We start from the raw sequence: 19,735 nt of genomic DNA on the forward strand, positions 1-19,735 counted from the left end.
ATTCCTAGGAGTTTTTTTACAGCTCACTGTTTCAACAGTGTTGTCTGTAAAGAGAGAATACTGTCTGGAGACCAGCAGTGCACCGAAAAAAAGCTAAGGGCACCAATATACTATAAAGGGCGCTATAAATTTACAGAAAATTTAGGATGGAAGATTTGCGAGGAATCGGTCAAATAAAACAACTCGTCTTTTTGCCAACGTTTCGACGAATTATATTGTCCTCTTCAGGCGTGGCTATGCGGGTTGGTTGAGTTACAGAAATTGAGTTATATTTGTCGAAACGTTGGCAAAAAGACGAGTTTTTTTATTTGACCGATTCCTCGCCAATCTTCCATCCTAAGTTTAACAATTTGCGGTCACGAAAACTATATATTCATATTTACAGAAAATAATAGAATAAATAATTATGTAAGTAAAATTAAAAAGAGAAAAAAAATTTATCGGTTTAGCGGAAGTTCCGCTTTACTATTTGGTGTTTTCAGAATAAAAAATCAAATTCATTACGGAAATAGGAAGTCCTAATATCATGCCATCATACGTATAACAGTGATGCCAATTCAAGTCATAAGTTGCCAGTTAATTAATTGCTTTTACAAAAATTTTTTGTTCAAATTAAATAATGGCTTCTATTATTCAAAAAGTATGGCCGACATAAATCTTCCGGTTTGTTGCCCCACTTCCTATTTAATAAAAAAAAAGGCAAAAAATTGTAATTATTTAGGAAGCACTAGAATTTTTACAATGAGAGAGTTGTTTGTCTTTGTGGAAGTTTAATATCCGTTCATTAATTACTATTAACTTTAATCGATCGACATCCTTTAAGCAGGAGATAACATAATTTTAAAGTTTATTAGACGGAAATTGCTGCTTTTCCACCTAATAGGAAACTACATTTTACAACATGATTACCATTTTACAGGAACCATTAAATTACCGTTTACGTACAAAAAGAAGATAATTTATGTTAGCAGTTATTAGCATTTTTTTTTTTTTTGTTAAAACATTGATTTTGTATATTTGGGTAAGAGTAACTAAATTACGAATAATTGTTAAAAAGTCTAAATTTTTTTTTATGACGTAGGAACCACCCCAAAGTTTTTACGGAACTTCATTTTTATTTATTTATTCTATTTTTTCATTATCTCCGTTAATAGTCGATTATTATTAATTATTAATTAGAGATAAATAATTAACAAATTAAATATTTAATTGGTGCACTACCTTGGGCTCTTCGTAGAGAAAGGACTCACGTGTAACCCTCGTACGTACTAGAATTAAAAGACAAGCAATGACGAAACTTGAGAAGAAACTGCTTTGTGGACTACTTGGTCGACGCTCCAAATTGCCTATAGAACTCAAACGTTTAATATACAACATTATCCTCTAGCCTATGTGGACTTCCGCATTAGAGATGTAAGGTTCAGCCAAAACCTACAGACTTTACAGGCATTTCAGTCAAAACTACTCCGACATATCTATCGTTGACGCTCTTTTCTACGTGACTAACCTTAGGCTGGAGACATAGTGAAGCGGCGATGATAGCGAAGAGCAAAGCGGCGAAAACGAACACAAGTTAATCGTATGGGACCGCGCATAGTGGGGAGCAAAGTGAAGATAGAGCAACGCTACCAAGAAAGAGAGTAGAGCAACACGTTGTGACATGTTTGATTTCTTCGCTCTCATCGCGCTCAATTTTTAAAGGTTAAAATGGTGTTATTGCTTCACTTATCGGTGAAGTTTTTTTTTTTAAAGAAATCTCTGTGGGACCAAAAGGATCTTCTACATCACAACCGATTTGTGTTGGATAAGAAATGGGACAGGATTAATGTGGTTAACATTGAAATTCGTCCTTTTCTTGATTAACTTGCCTTCAACACTGGGCTAGTATGTAATCAAATGTTGAAACAGACATTCGAAAATACGCATGAAACTTGCCAGGATGCTGTCGAAGTTGTTGGTACAAGTGATGGAATTCACCGTGTTCATGTTTACTCTTGTTTATATCATAAACACTTGCAGCTCCTGCTTCTAAGCTGCTGTAAATACCAAATATTTTCAAGGAAGAATTTTCGTATGGAAATAATTCCTCTCCATCATATCTCGTCGAAAGGAGAAACGCGACTAAACTCGGTCACTATGTGCACGCTACTCTTTGCTCGTCGGTCTCTTTGATATCTGAGAAGCAACTATCATCGCCGCTTTGCTCGCCGCTCCACTATGTTTCCACCCTTAGGATACGTTTATAACGGAGCTGTGAGTATAGATGATAGCAGAGATGATAACTGATAGAGTAAAATATAATCGCTGATTAGTGTGCACAACGGAGCTGTGATACATGCAACATGTCCGAGAAGTGAAGAAGAGTTTTTATGTTCAGCAGCAACAAAAAGGTATATTTTAAAGAAAAAACGCTTTAGAAAATATCATGTACATCCCATAAATAAAAAATGAAGTACTTTGGGTGAATTTCACTATTTATATAAGGAACTTAGAAATTATCCGGATCGTTTTTTTGAATATGTGAGGATGGGTCTAACCACATTCGACTATATTTTAGAAAAAATAAGGTCAAAATTAAGAAAACTTTTGAAAAATTGTCATGGAAATCCTATAACCATAGAAGAAAAACTAGTGATTACTCTTAAGTTAGTAATGATTTGATTGAAAAGAAACAAATAAATACACATGAAAATAAATGTAAGCACGATTTAAAAAACAAAATATTGTTTAAAAGTAAATAATAAAATAATAACCAAAAATAATGAGTAAAGACAGCACTAAATAATTTTTCGACGTCCATTTTGAAGCTCCGATACTGGAGTTCAGCTAGCAGAAAAATGAAAAATGCAATTCTATCATCTATGCTCGTTTATAGCAGCGCGTATGAGTCACTAGTCGAAGCTTCGTTGTGCACGCTCACATAAGAATGTACTAGGTTATTCTATAAGCGCTGATGCATCACTGCTATCATCTCCGCTATCATCTATGCTCACAGCTCCGTTGTAAACGTACCCTTACTCTTCACAACGACCTCCAACATTCTTTTCATAGAGCAACTCGTCAAGACACGAAATACCAAAAGTCCATATTTGCTTTTTTCCATTTGCACTAATCCTTTCGTACAGTCTCTCGCCTGCTCTGACATCCCTAACAATACTCCTCGCCGACTTCCTTGCAGTCTAAATCATTTATTATCCTACAGAGAGTGCTACCACTGGGTAGTTCCTTTCCTCTTGCCTTTCACGCACCAGTTTATCTTACGTACTTCCTATTTAATAGTTTTATAGAACTACACAGATTGTAAATTACTAAATAAATTAAAAAATGAAATATTTAAATTAAATAATTAATGACACTATTTTCAATCTTTTTTTCTTTTTATTTCTTAAAACCTCATCCTCTCTTTTGTTCGCTTTTTCTGTTTTTTTAATTAATAATTTATGTTCACTGAAAATATTTGTTCATATTGTTTGTTCCAGGATATAAAAATAGGTTAACCATAAACCTACGAAGCAAAGGAGCGCGATGGGCCAGACAATAATATCATGTGAGAAGGGAATTCGTATGTATAAAATATTACAATAAAAGGAAAAGAAAAGAAAAGAACACAGAAATAAAATCTACATAATTGTGAGCTTGACAGTGGGGGAAAAAAAATTAAATTAAATATATGTATTATACAAATGTATTATACAAAAAAAAAAAATATATATATTAATTAAATAATACATTTAACTTTATTTTTGAAAAAAAAAATACTTTTGTCTTAAAATAAATTTATATATTTTTTCAATGTATGTATAACTTTAATAAAAGTTCATAATTATGTAGATTAAAATTCAGTTCCCTTCTCACATTTTGTTATAGATTTAGATATTTTTTTTTTTGTGTTATCGTTATTATATTAATTTTGAAATATCTTTGCTTAATTATTATTATCATTTTTTAAAAAAAGAAAATTCTAACTTTCTTTTTTTTGTAAAATAAATAAATAAATAAATGAAAAGCAAATTTTCTTTATATATATATATATATATATACTATAAATAAATATATTTTCAAAAGATAATAATATATAAAACAATAATATTATTGTATATTTTCAAAAAGCATATATTCTAATAAAAAGAATTGTTTCGTGAACTTTGTGAGTTTTCATTTTTATTTAGTAATTATTATCATCCATTTTTCTCTAAATTAAAAAGAAAAGAAAATTCTAGTTTCCTTTTGGATTTTAATTTTCAATAAGATAAAGAAGAAAATTTATTTCCCACAAGGAAATGACGTAAAGAAGGTTATTAGTAATTTTGGTAAATACACTTAGGTTTTATACAGAAACTTGATTTTAGTTAATTTTATCTGAACAGATGATTCATATTAAATGATGCTGCATTAATTCTTCATTTAAAAAGTACATTTGAGATTATATATCTAGATTTTCTCGTAAGTTTAAATTATTTTTTCCTGTATCTTTGGATGCTTACCCGATCAAATATCTTATTTACTTAAACTATATTTGTATAAAAATAATAAGAAAAGCACAAAGTTTGATTTTTCTTTCTGCATTTTATTATGCAGCATTTAAAAGTCACATTTTATTTTACTTTATGTTCTAAAATAAGTTCTTGTTGCTTTTCATTTTTTTCCCCCTTTTTCCCTTTTGAATTTTTTTTTCGTAGAAATTGCTTTTTTCTTTCAAATTTTCTGCCATTTTTTCCTTCGAAGTCTATTTTTTTTAAGCACATTTTTCATGTATTTTATTTTTTCTATTCTTCATCTTTGAAAAGGGGAATTTTTTGGTTAAATTCAATTGGATTAATGCATGTTAAATTTATAGAGCTTTGAGCTGTTACAACATCTTTTTTTTTTTATTAGCATGCTGTTATCTCTTACTTTTTCATACACTTCATTTATTTTATTCTAAATTTAATTTGTTTATTTGTTCTTCTTAAGTTAGAAGTGTCAGTTTTAAATTATCTTTAGAGGTACTTCCGTTCAAGGGCTTGGCAAGAGCCCATCTTTTGGAAGTAAGGCTAGTTTTATTTTACCGATACATAAATATAAGTTGAACGGGGCAAGTAAAGGCTGTTGAATAGGTCTATGATTCTTTCATGGGGGATTCAGCAATATCCTACTCTACCAGCAAAGTCCAAGTTCAAAGAAAGTCCAATCTAAGAACATCGGAAACGGTGGGGATTCCGAGCTGACTGCCGTCAGGCTAAGGAAATTCTTGGCCAATCGAAAACGGCTATAGTTGGTTTTAGCAGGTCCCGGATCCCGGCCAGTTGGTTCAGATTGGTTGAGTGGACATGCGAATTTAGCGTACCATCTTTTTAAATGCGGCCTTACCCAGTCTCGCCAATCTGCGCCGGGTGTGGTGATTCCGATGAGACCGTGCGGCACTTTGTAGAGGTGTGTCCAGTTTATACTAAAACTAGATTTCTCGTCTTCGGAAGGTCAAATGTCTCTCCCTACCGGAGATTGTGGCATCTGGTAATCTTTACCAGAACTCTCTAGGTTTATTCAGTGCACTGGGCGATTGAGTCGCCATGCTCCCTAGTGTCCTGTTACTAGTTACTTTATTAGTTTATTGTATTGGCATCTGGCAACCTTTAGCCGGATTTGTTGTTTTAAAACCCCGGTATCTCTGATGAGATGAGGGGTGAGGCGGGGAACAATGGGCATTTTGGATTGCCTGCGTTCCTTCCCCTTTTTGGTGGAGCCGCCCTTCTAATACAATACGATCTAAGTCCAATTTGCCAAGTCCCACATAGCGAACTCGTCTTTAAAATAATCCAATCCAGTTCAACGAAAAATCTGTTGCATCAAGTTCATTGTTTGATAGAGAGGTAACGTGTAGAGTTGGGACTGAGCTTTAACCGATTTAAATGTTCTGTTGCTAAGCGAAAATTCGCATCGTCATATCGTTTAAAAAAATATATATTGTTTAAAAATAGGGAAGTATGTTAGTTAAAGATTAGGAACAGTTGAGGTATCTAGGCTTAGAGGAAAAAGAGTCTGAGGAGCCGATAGGAATTGAAAGAAAAGCCTAGAAATGTGAACAGAATAGAGAATGAAGGTTAGTTAAAACTTTTAGATAACGACCAACATAGGGAAACCACCTAGTATCAGCGTTGCTGATTGCTTTATTGATGAGGGTGGGTTCGAGATCAAGAACATCAGGAGAGAAGATATTGACGGAAAATTAACGCAATGCCTACTGAATGGAAAAGCCATTCAAAAGAAACAAAGAACTACGATATAAAAGGGACAAAAATCAAAATAACTTTAACAGCATTGTATTTGAGACAATCAAATACCATTATCCAATATAATAATGCAACGCGATTAAGAATTGACTATAAATGGACGCAAAAGGTTGCTGAAAGAGGCCAATGGGGGTAGATAATAACCTTGAAATGCCTTTTAACTGAATTAGATAGCGCCACAAGGAAGGAAGAATTCAATTTTAGAATGGTTTTGTTTAGATAGAAACTGTGTGAGTGCGGGTTGAGTAAATGGCGCTGGCAAACGGAGACCGGCAGGATAATGGTGGCAGAATGCCAGTTGTGTATGTACAGCCAGCAGAACACCTGGAACTGAACGGCTATAGCTCAAAATCTGCGGCTGCCAATACTAATTCTATCTCATGATAAATATCAGAGTTTCTTTTGCTCATCGGGTCGTTCAACTGCTTTCGATTTTTCTCAATGATAGGCTCATTATAGAAATTTTTCTTTTCATCATCCATTTATTGATTATGCTATTGTTAAATTTAGCGCAAGTGGTTGCGCTATGAAACCTTTGAATCTTTGAGACCAAAGGAGATAGTAGCGCAAAAAGAACTATTAGGGAAAGTCCTCCACCTCTTTAGTAGAAGAGGTTACATTTACTAAATCCAATAAGCCTCTTTTGGCTGTGGTGCCGTAGGGCCCCTAATCTTCTAATCTAATCTTCCCTAAGCAAATTTGAATTCAGAACCAAATGATGCGAGAAACATTTGAAGAAGATACCCAGTGGTATCGGTTCATGGCATTGGAATTAGTTCAGATGAGGCCACTGGCGCTCCAGTCATCAAAAGGGAATATTGGGTGATAAGGACTCCAGAACGCCGCTCGGGATATTCAATTGCATTCAGGGCATTGCATTCACTCACGTAGGATTCATTCTCATTCTCTCTTCACGACCTTACTCTACTCGTCATTCATTTTAGCCAATTCTTTTAGAAATAGTTTATATTTAGTTTACCCCAGTTAGTTTCGCTCGTTCCTAAGTTAGTGATAATGCTAGCCACTAAACTCAACCAATAATATTATCCTTTATTCTATGCAGCCCTTAAACCTCCCTAATCAGATCCCTAATAATCCGCTCGTGTCTAGAAATTAATAGCAACTTAAATCTCCTTTCCATCGACATCAACCTCAACTACAGCCTAACAAGTATCGAAAATTGTGAAAACTATGGTCAAAGTACATTGTATGTAGGGCAACTAATTTCATTAGAAGTCGATAATCTCTACACCAAACGGATTAATTTACCTCTGTTGATGGACGAAAGACCGAAATCAGTCAGGGTTACGATAAACATGGGCACTACGATGGATAAAACCAAAGAGATCAAGGACCTTTTTTAGGCGCCACGGTAACCGAGCGGTTAGAGGCGAGACCCGCAATGCTAAGATGTATTGTTGGTTTAGTGGGTTCGATTCCCTGGTCTAGGTCTTGGATTTTATTTAATGGTTAATATAAGAATTCATTGTAAAGTATGTTAGGCGGTTATAGGCTAGACCCGCAATGCTAAGATGTATTGTTGGTTTAGTGAGTTCGATTCCCAGTCTTAGGCCTTGGATTTTATTTAATGGTTAATAAAAGAAATTTACAGTATGTTTGCTAGTCGCCTCCGTCCACGTCACCTAATTGGTAGTTGGACGTTAAGCCCCGCCTGAAAAAATAGGCAATTACTTTAGTGCCTTTTTTTTTTTTTACATATCAGAACCAGTTATGTTGGATTGGACGTATTGAAAGGCTGCAGGGTTCCAAAAAAGGGAAAATTAACTTCTGGAATGTACGCAAAACCAGAGAGATACTCCGTAAAAGATGGTGGATAGCGTAGAGGAAGTTAGAAGGAGAATAGAGCCAGAAGATGGCCCTCGATAGAGGCGAATGGAGGTAAAAGATGGTGAAGAAACCCAGTTACGTGAAGAGTAAGGCCTATAGCCTCACCAGGAGTGGATATGAGGTAAAAAAAGAAATCACGATGATAAAATGGGTTTAAGATAATTTTCTACTCAACCCACGAGATTTCCACGTGACCTATATTAGCTAAGGAATATTATGGATAACCGTACATATTAGATGTAACGAACCGAAGGAAACTAATCTACCCTACCTGTCTAGAATATCATTAGCCTATGTGCATTAATGTGTAATCAAGAGGCTCTCCAATCACATATGATGATGTGGTTGTTGCTCTCGAGGTTCTAATTCATCCGGAGTACGTATCGTATATGTATATGATGATGAAGGCGTAGAATTATGCTAAAGAGGAATTTGTTTGTGACATGTAATCAGTGTTGAGATTTCCCATCTTGTTATCCGGCCGGATGTGGATACATAATCATCCACGAAGTTTATTAATAACATTAATTAACCGTGTTCGTGGTGGTGGGGGCAGGGCAGTTAACTTCCTGCTATCTGGTCACTCATATCCGCAACTAATTGAACCAGATGTAGTTAGTAATTTCATAAATAACAAGGTTATTTTCTCATTGCTGGACAGAGTTGTAAATAATTACGAACTATGATATATTTGTTTCGTTACTCTTCGGAGTTTTTAGGCACTTCACAAAAGGGCAAAGACCTTTTCACTTTAGAATGCATGTTAACGGTGGGTGAATGCTTTCACGATATGAACTATTCACCATGTCTACTACATACCCACTTGTGCCAAAACATTTCAGACCCACATGAAACTTTAAATATCCCTGAAGTTAGTTTTGTACTTTGACCCTATTTCTATTTTTTTCTTTTACGTATCCTGAATTTAAAAATAAATATTTTTTCCTGAATGGCCACTTTTATGGGAATTTGCAAAAAAGTATATGTACGTATATTATAGCCTGAACACCCTCATGGCTTTTTCTGATTATAATTTTTGATTTCTAGTAATGATGAGGGTTTTTTTTATTATGAATTTTATGACATATTAAATTATTAATAACATTCTGCAGTTTATAAAGCTGCACATTAAACACTGTAGGGGGAACCTTCACCCATCCTTCAACAGGATCCCCTAATTTGTGTTTTGTTTTTTTTGCATTTGCATCTAACGCCACAGGTTACTAAATTAATTTTGATCTTATTCGCAAAAATTATTTCAAAGCCCAACATTAAACAAGTCTAACAACATGTAGCCAAAGCAAGCGTTGATTTTATCGATACATGTTTATTGTATCTCACATCGGTTTCGGACCTAGCTATTTAGATAAAGCAAGATTTTATTATCATCACTATTACTTAAGTTATTAAACTTAAGTAATAGTGATGATAATAAAATCTTGCTTTATCTAAAGGCTAAAATTTTCTTCACGACTTTTGCATTTTCTTTTACTTTTACTGCAGAAAATTCTTATTGTTTTGTAAAATGGATTAATTTAATTTACAAAGAGATGTATGGTCCCGCTCAGCATCTTAAGAAGAGGCTTCAGTCCTACCGGCTGATTTGAGCTTATTGATTTCTATTGTTTAATGATTTAAGGCGCTTCAACATCTGAGATGGTTGGCACCCGGAGCTTTTTTCATAGCACTACCAGCTTCAGTGTTCTTTCGTTACAGACAAAACTGTCCATGATCGGACAGTTAGCTGTAAGAAGCTCCTAGTAAGTGAAAACCCGGGAACTCCGTGAAGGAAATCCAGTAGCCCTGAGCTAATCCCTTCCTTCAGATTTACTCTAATCATGGGAGCAGAGTACTGTCAGCTGGATTCGAACCCGGGATCTACGCGTGGGATTCCTATACTAATCCTAGCTAATCCCCTCCGATTTGAGCTTATCGATTTTTACTCTCATTGTTTCACCAGCGAAATACTTCAAATAAACGTTTTACACTACCCTGAGTATAATATTAAGTAAAAATATTACTGAAAATCGTTAAAGTCACTAGCTAGAAAGTAACTGTCAATTTTCGTATCAGCCGCTACCGATTTTACTCCTATTAATAAATCTGGGCAGACTGTAAACCATCATTGTTCTGTTTTAAAATCTTAATGGCGTTATAATCTGCATTTATATGCTCTTAATAAAATCATTTTCTTCTACTTTATAAATTTGTTTAAATTTTGTTCCTCTCTTAAGAAAGGAAATATTGAAGAAACGTGCAGATTTCCCAAAATTGAGTTTTCACACGAAGTAAAACAAATAAATCAACGTTCAATAAAACTTTAATTTATTTATTGATTCTAATCGATACTGAATAATGATCGCGTGAACTATTGTGATCAAAATTTGTTATCAGATAAAGGCTCGTTTTTTTTGTTTGGTTTTTAATTATTATATTAACTTCTAGGGCATAGCCATTAAACCTGTTCAATCATGTCCACAATATTATTTTTAATATCCTCTAATCAGAGCTTCCGATTATATCTAGTTTCTATGCAATTATAGTAATTATACCTGAATATACAATTTCATTTATGATTTTATTTTTGTTTGTTTTGATTTATTAATGCACGGATATTGCGATGCATTTTGGGTGATCAAATAGGTACCGCGATAGTAAATTAATAAACTAAATGCATCGTGATAAATTTTTTTTTTTTTTGTTCCACCGCCTCCTTCATGTGAATCGATAATGAAAGTTTTTTTTTATCTTATGTAGTGATCAAATCGATCGATTCCATCATTAAAAGTTGATGTGAAAAAAAAGGATAAACGTTTTGATATAAAACAAATCTTTTTTATTTTTTAAATTTTAATCAGCTTTATGAATTAAACCCTAGATTAGTTTCACGTGATTAAATTGCGATAATACGTGATAGGGCCAATTAGGTGTGATTAGAGTTTGTGTGTGTGTGTATGAGAGGAAAGAGAGATTTATCCATCATCAGAGTTTGTTTTAGAAAATTTTTCTTCTACTGTTGTTTCTATGAGGCATTAGAGATACGTTTGTTGACAGATGAAAATCCGAAACATAAAAACACACGCGTTCTACGTTAGATATAAAATCAACGATATTATTCAGCGCTGCGAACCCAACCTTATTCTCAGGAGCTTTAATTAAATCTTAATCAGAATATTAATTAAATACTATTGTACTGGCCAGAATGTTGGAAAATAAATAAATGGCTATTTACAGGCAATTCCAGTCAAAAGGCTCGTAACAAGGGATTGGCAGAGATTACCTTGGCCAGTCCAGTGTTGTTGGGGTAATCGTTGTTTAGGATAAAATTTACTGGCCCATACATTGTCGCAGTTAAGTTTACGTGGTGAGGTAGCTGGATGAGGCGGTACCACAGGACTGGGCTAGTATCAGGGTGGGCTATACGTTGTTGGTTAATAGTACCCAGGGGATAGTCCAAAACCTATTGGGTATTGCACTCGTTTCAATACAGATATGCCGAACACTACACTGTTTTATGGATACATATTAATTTCAACTCAAAACCATCTCAATTTACATTCTCAATGGCTATTAAATTATTTTCATTTACATAAAAGTAACTAGGAGGCAAAATGTATTACAATGAACAATTTAGTTGAGGCACAAATTTGCATATATTTTTGTTTTTATTCAATTTAAAAAAATTCTAATTTACCCCATAAATAAAAGACAAACATGACAGTTTCTGTTTATAATAAAAATGCTCTGTATAATATACCTTAGGCGTAAAACAATTTGATCATTACTCTTTCCTAGAAAAATTCTATTTTCACTGTAAGGCCAGTCGCTATGAGCATATGGTAATTAATTGGCTGACAAAAGAACGGGGAAGTTTGCAATTTGATCTAATTGTATGGAAAAAGCTCGAATATTGCCCAAAGCAACAACGTCTTTAGCTTGAAAAGCTTCAAAGCCGCAGCTTGAAGAAGGGTTGCTCGCCAGGAAAGTCGCCAGGTTTTACGCCTGGATGGATCCGACAAAGATGTCTCTCAGATCGGCCAAAAAAAAAGGTTCTACTTATACAGGGTGTTCATTTTAAGACGGCTCAAATGCATTTCATGCTTAAATGGTTAATCTGAGCAAAAAATGGTAGTTTAGCTTTCCTCAAAAGGGCGAGTTTTGTATACTAGGTGTGGCTATTAAATAACGAGACTGATGCTTCTACAGAAGAACTATGCATGCGCCAAATCCTAACGACCGACAGCTGTACAGCGTAAAGCCTTCTCTTTCGGATTGCAGCGTCTCACTTGTTTGTAGAGAAATCTGTCTGACCGGAACCGTCGTTTGTAGTAGAGCTACGAACTGTCTTGAAATTTCACATGAAACTGGGTAAAACCGCTACTGAAACTTATCTTTTATTAAAAGAAGTTTATGGTTTATGGTTTATGGTTTATGGTTAATCACGTGCGCGAGTTTTTGAGTTGTTCAAGCGTTTCCAAGATGGCCGAGAAGTTGTCGGAGATGATGACCGCCTGGGTCGCCCTTTTCACGCCCAAAACGAATGAAAATATCAATTATAATTAATCAACATTACCGTGAGGTACTTGCTTAACTCCGTGAAAGAGTAAGGAAAAAAACGACCCGATTTGTGGAAGAATAAATCATGGGTTCTCCATCAAGACAACGCGCCGGCTCACACCGCATTGTGTCTGTCAAGACGTTTCTAGCCAAGTACAACATCCCAGTTTTAGGCCATCTGCCTAGTCTCGGCAATAGTCTCGTTATTTAATAGCCACACCTCGTACTGTACTTTTTCCCTACCAATAAAATTTTATTAAGAATCACTTGTGAGGGACGATATTTTCAAATTAATAGAGAACCGGATATTGGAAAAGTGTATCTTATCTAATATGTTGATCACACTGGACGATTTCCTCAAAATCGGCCCCCTACGATTTCCAGTAAACCCATAAATGCACAACTGGAAATTCAAATAATTTTTCCAGAAAATTGGATCAAGGGTGGCACCTTCAGGAAGTAAGAAAATGCCTTGGGATAAGAGGTCCAGGAGAGACCTAGAGGTTTCTATTTATCAGTCGCCGGTTACTAAAGGCAGAATAATAGTATTCGTGGAGTTTTTGACGATCAACCCTTATATTATATGGCCCGGTGAGAATGAAAGTGGCGCCCATTTTTTATCGAAATCAAGGTAACGACAGCTTTGTATTCTACAACTGTTTTGTTTAGAGTGACAATGCACTAAGTTCTTAGTGCACTTATTGGCCATCAGGAGAAGCACAAAGTTTTAGTACTTAATCAAAAGCTCATACTGTTGAGAATGACAGTGGCGTAAGTCCACCAGATTGTTTGTTTCGACTGTTTTCTTGGAGAAGTTTATTGTCGTGTGGTGTTAATTAGTGAATTGTTAAATGATTTTAGTTAACTAAAAATTAAAAATAAGCCTTAGTGTTAGTGTTATTATAGTTAAATTTTAATTTGGATTTTTTTTACTTTCACAACTCCAATATATTTCTGCAATAAGTGAAGCTGATACATACAACATGATAATAGATAAGTACATGTATAGCATGAGGGGAGAATTCACCCATTCCCAAAGAAAACTCCCCAAGAATAGTTTACTATTGTGCACTGGCACTTACTTCATTTAGAAGATCGCATGGCCACCTGCGCTTCAACCGTCTTGGAGTGTTTCCAGGCAATGCAGTAAGTTGGGATACTAGTGGATTAGGATGTGAGGGGATTGATGTGTGGAATTTAATATAACGGGATCTTACAGCTTTTGAAACATAAGGAACAAGGAAATCTCGGTACAAGGTAGAGTTAGGGTCATAGTAAGGAGCATTTGCGATTCGACGGAGTGTTTTTGACTGGAAGGATTGGATTTTTGTAGATATTGGAAGCTTTGGCTGAGCCCTAAAGTTCCATTCCGTAAGACCAGGCAAGTTTGAGTATCATTGTGTAGATAAGTCTTTATTCTGTAATAAGAGTTTACATCGCTTGTCGAGAAGTCTAGAGAGAAGTTTGAATCGTCTGTTCAGTTTATTGGGAGAGAGATGACTGTTGATCGAAGAGAATTGGTAGGATTAGTTGGGGTCAGCTTGTGTTGAAGACAATTTTTTATTAGAATTGCAGTGCCCCCTATGGGCAGTGTCATCAGGGTGAACAGTTCTATGGATAGTATAGTCGGTTATGTAGAAATAAGATCTGCTAGTAAAATGCATTTTGCATCTTCTGCATTTTGAAGCATTAGTTTATGAAATAAAACCCATATCATTGGTTTTAAAATGCCGTTGTGTTTAACCTTACGCCAAATATGTTGAGAATGATAATGAAGTAAGTCACATTTTTGCATTTTCCAAAATAATTTAAAATCCCATTACACTCTAATATGCAACAAAAAATTTGATTCTATGTAATAATAATAAAAACAAAAAAATAATAAAGCTATTTTTATTATCTGCATTTTTTTACAGAGCAAAACACAAAACTCGTTTTATCTCAAAACTGCTCAAAATGGACTTACGCAGCTCTCATTCTCACCGGGCCATATAATTCGATGTTATTGTCTCTGAAGTGATTAGAGAAAATTAATTTAATCTTTATTAAAAAAAAAAATATAGTATTGGAGAACATTGTTGTCTTTTAATTTGTTAAACAAACAGTTGGGCCTCTTCAATAACTTCGCCTAAAGCGAAGTATTTATTTCCAAAGTTAATAAGAGCATAAAGAGTATATAAATAATGCTCAAAGAAAGGAAGCCCGAGTTAGTTTAAGGCTTGGAAGAGAAAGAGATTGGGAGAAAGTTTATTGAAATTAGCACTAAAAAGATTTAGACCAAAGTAGGAGATAGTTTGATGGTGTTTGGAGGCGGCAAGAGGCTTCTGAAGTAAGATCATGAAGGCGCCTCCCTACCCGGCAAAAAACTTTTCTTTTATAAACTTAACCGTTAAGTCGCCTTTCAGGAGTAAGGAAATGGCTGCTCCAGAGCTTTTTACCCATACAGCCCCCCCCCATACCCCTTGTTCTTGCGCAAGTCCTCATCCTCATAACCAAGACAGGACACAAGTTATGGCGTATCGCAAGGCTGCCCGCGTCTCTCCTTCACTCTTCGCCCCTCCCCCGCAAGTCTGTTCCGTTTTCTTGGAACAAGGTGAAATTGTTTATGAAATAATTTATGAACTTCGCCAGTTTCTCATCTGAGGGATTTATGCTATAAAGCGTCTCGAATTATGGCTATGGCCATCGTCTAACCAACTTCCGTCTTTCCACCATTACGTATTCCGTATTCTTTTAATTTCGAATTTTTTAAAGCATAAATTAGCGTCAGGTTTTCCTTGTTATTGACCATTTCCACTAACACTTAATTAATTCTTAATTTTATTAATTAGGAAGTGCTCAACAGAGTAGTGTCAATACCTTAAGCTGGAATTTTGAACATCAATATGAAGGTTTAGATAAAGTATGGTCCGCGAATGCTTAGATCGCGCTGTGACTTTAAAAAGCACGATTAGCTTTGTTAATGGTGATCGGTATTTTTATTTTAGTAAATTCTGCAATCGTTCATAAATAAATAAGCCATTCATTGAGCTATCATCCAAAAAGATGCATACAATTAGAGGAAATCCTTTAAAGTCACCTTTGGGAGAGATGGTTAGGTGGGTTTCCCCGTTTTCTCTGCAATGTTCCCTCATACCACTAATATGGTATTAAGAACGATTAAATATGTGGGTAGGATGAGAACCTAGAATCCACGTTGGGAATGAAGCTTAACAGCATCCCATCCTCTCTATCCTAGAATCTTTTTTTTTTATTTATCCTTTTATTGAAATTTACGCCTGTAGTAAATGAGATAAGTGTATAAATAAATAACGTGGAAGACGTGAATGACGGTCATCCAGTGATCCCAGTTGGTCACGGGGCCAACGGCGCCTCAGCCGTCTTCCATGATTGGAGGGTAGTGTAGTTGAGGACAAGTTTGCAGCTAAAGGGTTGGGATGAAGTGAGAGTATTTGGTGAAAATTGTTATATCGGATTTTTTGGGAAGTTCAGAGATGAGTGGAATTTGGTGATCTGTATGTATTGTGTGGTTGCTAACATAGGAATGGAGCGTCTACTATGCGGCGGAGTAATTTTGGATTGGAGTGTTTGCAGTCTATTGATTGAGTGTTCGAGTCCGTAAATCCATATTGGTGTGGAGAAGAGCTGTATAGAGTCGTCGTTTGTTCTGTAGTGAGAGTTTTGAGCGTTTGTCAAGTAGTCTGGCTAGAAGTTTGTATCGTTTGTTTAGTTCGGTAAGTTTCGTATGAGGGTTCCAGGTAAGTCTCTTGTCAAGGTACATTCCAAGGTACCGCACATGGTCGGCTGGTGGGATAGTTGGATGATGTAAGAAGAACCTTTTCAATTCAAAATAAAATTTTCCCAGAAAATGTTTCAAATTTAGCCTTTAATGAAGTTGGAAAACGGGTCTCGTGGAACACACTACAGGAGGTGCATGGTGCGATTCAGGCACTACAAGATCTACTTGGAAACTTGAGCTACTTATCTCGATGGCTGTCGAGCCAATCAAGTTCCACTAAGGACGTTTTATTGTTCTATGTAGAGCCAAAAAAAAAATTAACAGAATCTTTGTTTCATTCACTTGGATTTAGCGCACTCTTTGTTTGCAAATCTATTGGAGAAGTTAGAACGCATGCATAACCTGCAGCCGGAGTGTTTTGATTCGGCACTGTGTCCTTTAGGATGCGGTATTAACAGGAGACACAATGGGCCCATTAGGGGTTCAGTGTAACCTTCTTCGGTGGGGTGGAAACTTCGATTCCAAATGAGATTAAATTAGAATGACCCAGAATTGAGCCGTTCATTGTACAACTCGATTAACCCAATAAAACAAGAAAATAGAAAAATACGAGGAAATTACAATAATTTGCATTGTTTTTAAATTCCGTTTACAATATAAATTCAAATAAATTTACCGTTATCATTCAGCGCCTACTACTAAATTTTGGTTGAATTATTGCAACGATTTACGTTATAGCAAAATCAAAATCAAGATCAAAATAGTTTCTGAAATAAATTATGTAAAACATTTTGCCGTTTAATAATGTTAATCTTCATAATTTGGGAAATTTATAATAAAACATAAAAAGCTATGACTAAACCAAGTGCTTTATTTAAAGTCAAGATATTTTAAAAAGTGGTGTAAATCGATTTTTTTTAACGTGAACGGCTCATTTATTTGAGCACATTAATGCAAGAAAATCGTTTGAACTGTTTGTGGAAACAATCGCACCAAAAAAAACTGTAAAATCGAATAACAGTAAAGAGGCTGTATAATCGATTTTGACCCTATCCAAATTATCCCAATCGCCTTGTATTCCAATCAGTAAAATATCAAAGCGTATTAAAAACGATTTTGAAAATCGTTGACTACACGCTAGCACACATACTACACAGACATTTTTACTTTTGACTTTCTTAAGTAAGCTTAGACTTGGCTCAGAATTAAAAGAATTACACGGTCTCATAGAATATTAAATGAATTCTGTAATCATTTACTCTTAGACTTTTAGAGTGAATGAATATTTAACTACGCCTAATGTTTCCGTGATTAGAGAGACTTATCTATGTGTTCATGTTGTTCCTAGTCGAACACAGCAAACAGACCTAAAGTACCACTTTGATTCAGTCTAGTACTAATTGACCTTAGGGCCGTGGGTGGGGTAACAAGGCTCTTAATGTACCCTCAATAACTTGGCGAAAAATGTTCCTAGATCCCTCATTACTCCATAACCGTTAAATTTTCGTTCTTATTTGCTAATTCAGCAAATATTTTATCAGAATTACTTCTTTGTTTGATACATAAAATAAATAAATAAATTCGTGAGAAGAAAAGAAGTAAAATTTAAAGAACTGTGCGGATTAGCTCAGTAGCTAGCGTACTAGATCCCCACGCGGAGTTCCTAGGTTCGAATCTAGCAGCAAGCCATTAGATATTTTATATTTCTAGGAGCTTCTTACAGCTAACTGTCCGGTAATGGACAGACAGTGTTGTGCTTTGAAAAAAAGCTCTAAGCGCCAATGATCTTAGTTGATGATGCGCCTTAAATTAAAATAAATAATAAATTTTCTGTTGCTGGAAACTTTTTCCCGTTCCAATACTTTTGTAGCGATTGTAATCGTGCAGATTTTTGACCGGAAATTTATGTTTTCAGGCCCCTCTCTATCTCTCACACACTCTCTCATTCTCTCTCTTTATCTCTATGTGTAAGCACACGCGTATGTGTGACTGCGGCTTATCAGTTTGTCTTTCTGTCTGTATTCACCTTGATTAATTAACAAAAATTATACGAAGTACAAATTTAATATTTAACATAGGTGGATGGCAATAGAGGAAGCTACAACAAGGTTATGGTCAAAACCGGAAGTAACAGGTTACTGGATCAATTATTTTAGAATTTTCTCAAAAGAAACTTCAAAGATTTTCTTTCCCAGAGAAAATTTGGATTAAGGGCTCCTCTAGAAGAGGGGGTTTCCGCTTAGGTTTTTTTTTTAGTACTTAGCGTTTCTGGCTAGAAAAATGAAAGAAATATAGCCTATTTTTTCAGACGGGGCTTAACGTCGAACTACCAATTAGGTGTGTGGACGGAGGCGACTAGCAAACATACTTTACTGAAAAATTTCATTTATTAACCATTAAATAAAATCCAAGGTCTAAGGCTGGGAATCGAACCCAGTACCACAATCATATTAGCTTTGCAGGCCTCGCCTCTAACCGCTCGGCTACCGAGGCGCCTTAGAAAACTGCATAATCTCATACTTTCTCTCGGATTAAGTAAAAACTTAACACTCAGTATGGCTGTCTCACACATATAATTGTAATATTTAATAAGATTCATTAAGCATTACAAAGTTTAATAAATTATTTCACTTAACAGCTATTAAAGCAGTTTAGATTTTGTTAAATAATTATTACTAAATATGATAACATGTTGAAGTTACGGGAAAAGTTAGGCGAACCTAATAACTGAAGAAGGAGATGGATGAACTTAACGGCGTTTAGAATCTACAGGTTAAATAGCAAGTAGCTTAAAGTTCGACACGAAGTTTAGACGGCTTTGTACGGTTTGGGGTTGTGTACACTCACATAGAACTTTCTATAGAGAATGACGAATAATGGAGAGGTGCTTCACTGCTTAATGAATATTGCGTCAATCATAAATCTTTTGTTTCCCACAGTAAGTCCTCTGCTTCACTACTATTTGCGTGCCTTACACGACATTTGACGCTATTATGACAATTATCTTTGCATTCTCTTATTTCCTGGACCTTTATCACTTATGGGTCTCCCCTAATGATGGTATAAAAGTTATTGTAAAGTTTTCGCAGTAAAAACGTAAAGTTATGTAATGTAAGGCGGGCTTTATAATTTTTTAGGGCGTAATAAAAAAATATATATCGCATATATAAATTAACCTGTGCCTAAAAAATCTATAGTGGCTGCCTCAAAGTATTTTTGTTCAAGGAAATGTAAGCTCAGGGCTCAGGTACGAATGGCGATAAGCTAGGGTTTGCCCTTAGTATACCTTTATGTCAGTTTCGAATCATAAACATTCAAATAT

The 19,735-nt window shown here is 35.2% G+C and overlaps 1 protein-coding gene across 1 annotated transcript in view; it reads left to right on the forward strand.

Annotated features, from left to right (window-relative positions):
* Window positions 1-3,880, forward strand: part of cmpy (crimpy) — a 161,646-nt gene extending 157,766 nt beyond the window's left edge. The window contains exon 4 of the mRNA XM_074131804.1: window positions 3,480-3,880. Coding sequence (XP_073987905.1) covers window positions 3,480-3,541 — 62 coding nt within the window. The 3' untranslated portion in view covers window positions 3,542-3,880. The remainder of the gene's footprint in view (window positions 1-3,479) is intronic.
* The last annotated feature ends 15,855 nt before the right edge of the window (window positions 3,881-19,735 follow it).

This window comes from Rhodnius prolixus, unplaced genomic scaffold, assembly GCF_049639745.1.
Source record: "Rhodnius prolixus isolate KJV_2025 unplaced genomic scaffold, Rpr scaffold_4, whole genome shotgun sequence".
In the NCBI taxonomy this organism is placed as follows: domain Eukaryota; kingdom Metazoa; phylum Arthropoda; class Insecta; order Hemiptera; family Reduviidae; genus Rhodnius; species Rhodnius prolixus.